Here is a 5972-nt window from a genome sequence, read left to right as displayed (position 1 = left end):
GAATATTCCAAGACAAAATCAAGTTTAAACAGTATTTTTCTGATAACCCAGCCCTACTTAGGATACTAGGAGGAAAACTGCAACATATGGAAGGTAACTACACCCAAGAAAACACAAGAAATTAATCATATCACAACAAACCATAAAGAAGAGAAACACACACACACACACACACACACACACACGCAATGCTCTCCAACAACAAAAATAACAGGAAAAAGCAATCATTGGTCTTTAATCTGCCTCATATTAATGGACTCAATTCCCCAATTAAAAGACACAGCTAACAGAACAGATACACAAACAGGATCTGTAATTTTGAGGCATAGAAGAAATACACCACAGTGACAAAGACAGATACTCCTTCAGAGTAAAGGTTTAGCGAAAAGTTCTCCATGAAACACTCCCAAGAAAAATCTGGCATGCCCATTATAATATCCAATAAAATAGACATTCAACCAAAAGTAATGAACAGAGATAAGGAAGGACTCTTCATATTCATTAAAGGAAAAATCCACCCAGTTTAAGTCTCAATTGTAAACTTCTATGCCCCAAATGTTTTTAAAGGAAACTTTACTAAAGCATAAAATACACATAAAAGCCCACACATTAATAGTGAGAAAATTCAACACCCCACTCTCACCAATGGACAAATCACTGAAACAGAAACTAAAGAGAGACACAATGAAACTAACAGAAGTTTGGAATCAATTGGAATTAACAGATATCTACAGAACATTCCATCCACAAATATAAGAATATACCTTTTTCTAAGCACCGCATGGAATCTTAAGTGTTAGAAATCAGGCCAGGCAGTGGTGGCACATGCCTTTAATCTCAGCACTTGGAAGGCAGAGACAAGCTGATTTCTGAGTTCGGGAGTTCGAGGCTAGCCTGGTCTACAGAGTGAGTTCCAGGATAGCCAGAGCTACACAGAGAAACCCTGTCTTGAAAAACAAACAAACAAACAAACACCAAAAAACAAACAAAGAAACAAACAAAAAAAGAGTTAGACATCAGAAAACCAAATAACCCATTGAAAAAATGTGGCACAGAGCTAAACAGAGTTCCCAACGGAGAAATCTCAAATGGCAGTGAAGCTCAGAAAGAAATGTTCAGCATCTTTAGTCATCGGGGAAGTGCAAGTCAAAACAACCCTGAGATTCCATTCTACTTTACCCCAATAATAATGACTAAGATCAAAAACACAGGTGGCAGCACATGCTGGTGAAGATGTATAGAGAAACCCTCCTACATTACTGCTGGGATTGCAAACTCATCCAACCACTCTGAAAATCAATTTGGACGTTCCTCACAAAAATTGGAAATAGTTCTACATGAAGACCCAGAAATACCACTCCTGAGCATATACCCAAAAGACATGCCACCATATCACAAGGACACATGCTGCACTATGTTCATAGCAGCCTTATTTAATAATAGCCAGAGATGGAAACAACCCAGATGTTCCTGAATCAAAAAATCAATAGAGAAAATGTGGTTCATTTGCACAACGAAATACTATTCAGCTATTAAAGATGACGACATTAAAAATTTTGCAGGCAAATGGATGGAACTAGAAAATATGATCCTGAGTGAGGTAACCCATAACCAAAAGGACATACATAGTATGTACTCACTGATAAGTATATATTAGCCAAAAAGTTTAGAATACAGCTCACAGACCATATGAAGTCAAACCAAAAGGAAGGCCCAAGTCTGGAAGCTTCAATACTAGTTAGCAGAGGAAACAAAATAATCAAGGGATACGGAGGGAAAGAGGGACCTGTGTGGGAGAGGGGATGGAGAGGCAAAGATGGGAGGCAGGATCAGTAGAGGAAAAGACAAGAGAGAAGCCCAGATGTCCAGGACAATGAATAGATTTGTGCATCAGTGTGGGGTGGGGGTAGGAGAACCACTAGAAAGTCCCAGTAGGCAGTGATTTGAGAGGCTCCCAGGAACAATGGGAATGACGTTAACCAAAATGTCCAACAGCGGGGAGATTGAACCTGGAGAGCCAACACCCAGTAGATAGAAATGGCCCCCATTTGAGGGATGGAGCCACCATCCATCAAGAGTTTTGACCCAGAATCGTTCCTGTCTTAAGGAAATGAGGAGACAAAAAAATGGTGCAGAGACTGAAGGAAAGGCCATGCAGAGACCACCACACCTTCCCATCCATCCAATCTGCAGACACCAAACCCCCAACACTATTGCTGATGCCAGTTTTGCTTGCAGACGGAGCCTGGTATGGCTATCCTCTAAGAGGCTCTACCAACACCTGACTGAGACACATGCAGGTACTTACAGCCAACCATTGGACTGAGACAGGGGACCCCTATGGAAGTGTTAGGATAAGGACTGAAGGAACTGAAAGGGATTGCAACCCCATAGGAAGAACAACAGGATCAACTAATTGGGCCTCTCAGAGCTCCCAGAGACTGCGCCACCAACAAAGGAACATACATGGACTGGTCCATGGCCCCCACTACATATGTAGCAGAGGACTGACATGTCTGACCTCAATGGGAGAAAATGCACTTGGTTCTGTTGAGGCTTGATGATCCAGAGAATGGAAATCTTAAAGGAGTGAGATGGGTGTTGTAGGAGCGTCGGGAAGCACCAACTTAGAGGCAGATGACAGGGAGAAAGGAGGGGGGTACTGGGTTAGTGGAGGGGAGAACCAGCATGGGAAACAATGTTTGAAATATAAATAAATGAAGTAATGAGAGAACAAAATTAAAAACTAAAAAAAAAAAATAGAAATAAGGGAGAGACAAAAAAAAAACAACAAAATTTAATGTTGGGTAGGTAGGGAGGTGGGGAGGAACAGGAAGGAATTGGGAGAGGGGGAAACACTTCAAAATATATTGTATGAAAAACTTTGATATAATATCTTATCTGGAAAAGAAATTATTTGCTTGATTATTAAATTGTAGAAATATGCTTTCATTAAATGATTTTAAGGAATTAATATGAACTTTTTTCTGGAGAGATGCAGCCATAATGTTCCTCAACTTCCGGGCTCTGGACCACATGAAATGTGGGTATTTTTATAAGCAGTTGGTTATCTTCTCTATTGGAATAATTGATGAGAGAGAGCACACTTTGTTGTGAATAATGTTATAAAATGGGGTTCTATATTTAATTTTTATATATGCACACAGTAAAATTATTAACTTTGGTTGTTTTCGTAGGAAAGACCATATCAGATTCAGAATCTCTGTTCATCGGATTATTAACCCCATTCTTATATTTGCAGCAGACAATGGTGTTTTTTTGATATAAGAATATGGTTAACACTTGGAAGCTACACAGTGTCGACAATTGGCTCATTCGTGAAAGTCACGATAGTTCTCTGAAAAAAAAATCTATCAAGTTTTAACCCTGACCTGACAGAAGGAGAAGATATAGTGCAGCAAGGAAACACAGAATGGATCCCAGGTTACCAGCCCAAGCCTCCATACTTACCTTGTCGACTCACAGCTTCATGGACTCTTTGCTGCTCTCCATCTCGCACTGAGATGCTGAACTGTCTGCTAATATTCTTATTTTCAGTTTTTGAGACAGGAACTGGGTATGTAGCACAGTCTAGATCAAATTTTCATATTCCATGTTAACTAGTCCTAGATCAAAATTTCCAATTCCATGTTAACTAATCCTAGTTCGCATTTTACAATTCCAGGTTAACTAGTCCTAGATCAAATTTTCCTATTCTACGTTAACTCATCAAAGATCCTAAAGACCTCAGCAGAGGGGAGACCCTCACTCAAGTCTCAGAAAGTCGTGACCACCCAGTAATCTGCTCGAGACACTGTGTACCAGAGCAATACCGAGGTTTATTAGGGCGTGACAGCTAGCTGCCGGTCAAGTCGTATGCCCATGCAGGAGCTGAATTGACCCTGACAGCCAGTTTGAGAGGGGTTTTTAAGGGGAAAAACCACAAACCAAGGAATGAGGAGAGGGTGAGGGGGTTGCTAGGGTGGTATAACAAAAAATAGTGGAACATTCCAAAGGAACCCAACCTACGTGAGTCAGGGTCATGTGAAAACTCTCTGTTCACTTATCTTTCTCAAGAATGTGGTCCTGCCCTGTTACTTCGGCCTTGCCCTGTCACTGCGGTTCTCAGCTTGGTTCCACCTGGCTAAATTGCATTCTAGCCAGTTCCCGTAATTAGTCTGTCCACATTCTTAACTTGCTTCATGCCTCCATGTCTTTATAAAGAAAGCCTAAAGAATATTTTATGTCTAAATAGGATTCTATATACCCAGTATCTATAATTTTTCACTCTACAATCCAAATTTCATATTCCATGATACCTAGTCCTAGATCCAAATTTCATGTTTCATGTTGACTAGTCCTCGATCCAAATTTCATATTCTATGTTAACTAATCCAAATTCAGATTTCATAGTCCATATTAACTAGTCCTAGACCAAAATTTCTAATTCCATGTTAACTAGTCCTAGATCCAAATATCATATCCCAGATGCACTAGTCCTAGATCAAAATTTCCAATTCCACCTTAACTCGTCCTAGATCACAACTTCATATTCCATGTTAAATTGTTCAAAGTATAACATGAATCTTGATCCTAAAAGAGCATTAGATACAGATGAATTTATGCTATCATTAAAGAGAAATTTTTTTAATGAAAATAAGCTTTATTACGTCAAGTAATAAATACAAAGATGCAACACTTTCAGTCATTTTGTTCCAGATGTTGTGATGGGCTCACAGTACACACGGAACTGAGATCTACAGTCTCAGGATGGACATTTGCAGGGTGCTTGGTAGGTTGGGTAGATTGCTCTTTCTTCTGTATTTATAACCTGTGCATTTTAAAGATTGACCTCAAAGCACTCAGTCATGCAAATGCTTAAGCAGAGAAGCTCCATGAAGCAGGGTCTACACTGTACACAGGCGGGGCAGCTACTAAGCAAACGTGCTGTGGTCTGCACTCAACTCCTCAGAGGCAGGTGAGCTCATGGAAAGGAAGTCAACTGGGGTGATGCAAATGGAAAATGTATCCAAAGGGAGGTTAAAGGGGACACTGGTATTTGGGGACAAAGGATAGCTTGCTGTGAAGTGGCTTCACAAACATCTTTCAAATGCTTGGAAAGAAAAAAGAGCTGGGTCATTCCTAACTACTTAAATGCACACCGTCGGTTCCTGCAAAATGTCTTCCCAATCATTTGAGTGTGGGTTCAGAGCTTAATGACTGTGGTAGAAAACTTACTGCCATTTTGAACAAAGCCTCTCATCTCCAGGGAGTAGTGAGATGGGCCTTCAGACTGGCCAGGGGCTAGGACCTGGCATTACATTCCATTTCAGCCAAGCACTCCCGAACCAGGCTTCGGGCATTAATGATGCCTCCTTTTAGCCTCTCCAAGGCTCTCTTGCTCCCTGCATATGTGGGTCTGATCTCTTCCCCCAGCTCTTCGATAATGGCCAGGAGCTCTGCATATTTACTCTGAGGCGCTTGGCTATTTCCAGTTCCCTGGGTATAGCCTAGTGATGGAGGTCCATAGTCACTCAGCAGCTGGTGATACTGAGAGGAAGTCGCCATGCTAGTAGATGGTGAGTGGACACCTCCAGGGTTGAGGGCGGCGGTGGGCATGTGTGCGGTCGAGTTCAGCTTGTATGACAGCTGTCCTGGACCTCACTCTGTAGACAAGGCTGGCCTCAAACTCAGAAATCCACCTGCCTCTGCCTCCCAAGTGCTGGGATTAAAGGCGTGCACCACGACTGTCCACCCATGCCTTTTCATTTCCCTTTTCACTCACCTCTCATTGACCAATTCTTGCTTTCAAATTAATGGCCACATTTTGCTTTAATTGTGGTTACTGTTTGATTTGACAGAAGTTTGGCTACAGGACTTCCCAGCTACCAGGTAGAGATGGCTCCACTGTAATATTGAGTTTGAAATGTAATGTGCATACAAAGGACTCTGTGCCTTGGAAGAGTAACAGG

General features: G+C 41.4%; 1 protein-coding gene across 1 annotated transcript; it reads right to left on the bottom strand.

Annotated features, from left to right (window-relative positions):
- Nucleotides 1-5304: 5304 nt before the first annotated feature.
- Nucleotides 5305-5649, bottom strand: LOC114635866 (cyclin-dependent kinase 2-associated protein 1-like; the record flags this gene model as incomplete). Its single annotated transcript, XM_028784251.1, has 1 exon — nucleotides 5305-5649. A coding segment is annotated over one exon (345 nt), but the record flags the coding sequence as incomplete, so codon positions are not given.
- Nucleotides 5650-5972: the final 323 nt, after the last annotated feature.

This window comes from Grammomys surdaster, unplaced genomic scaffold (genome assembly GCF_004785775.1).
Source record: "Grammomys surdaster isolate TR1022 unplaced genomic scaffold, NIH_TR_1.0 118947, whole genome shotgun sequence".
NCBI lineage: Eukaryota > Metazoa > Chordata > Mammalia > Rodentia > Muridae > Grammomys > Grammomys surdaster.
Note: the sequence above shows the minus strand (reverse complement) of the source record. Positions and strands in the feature narration are given on the sequence as shown.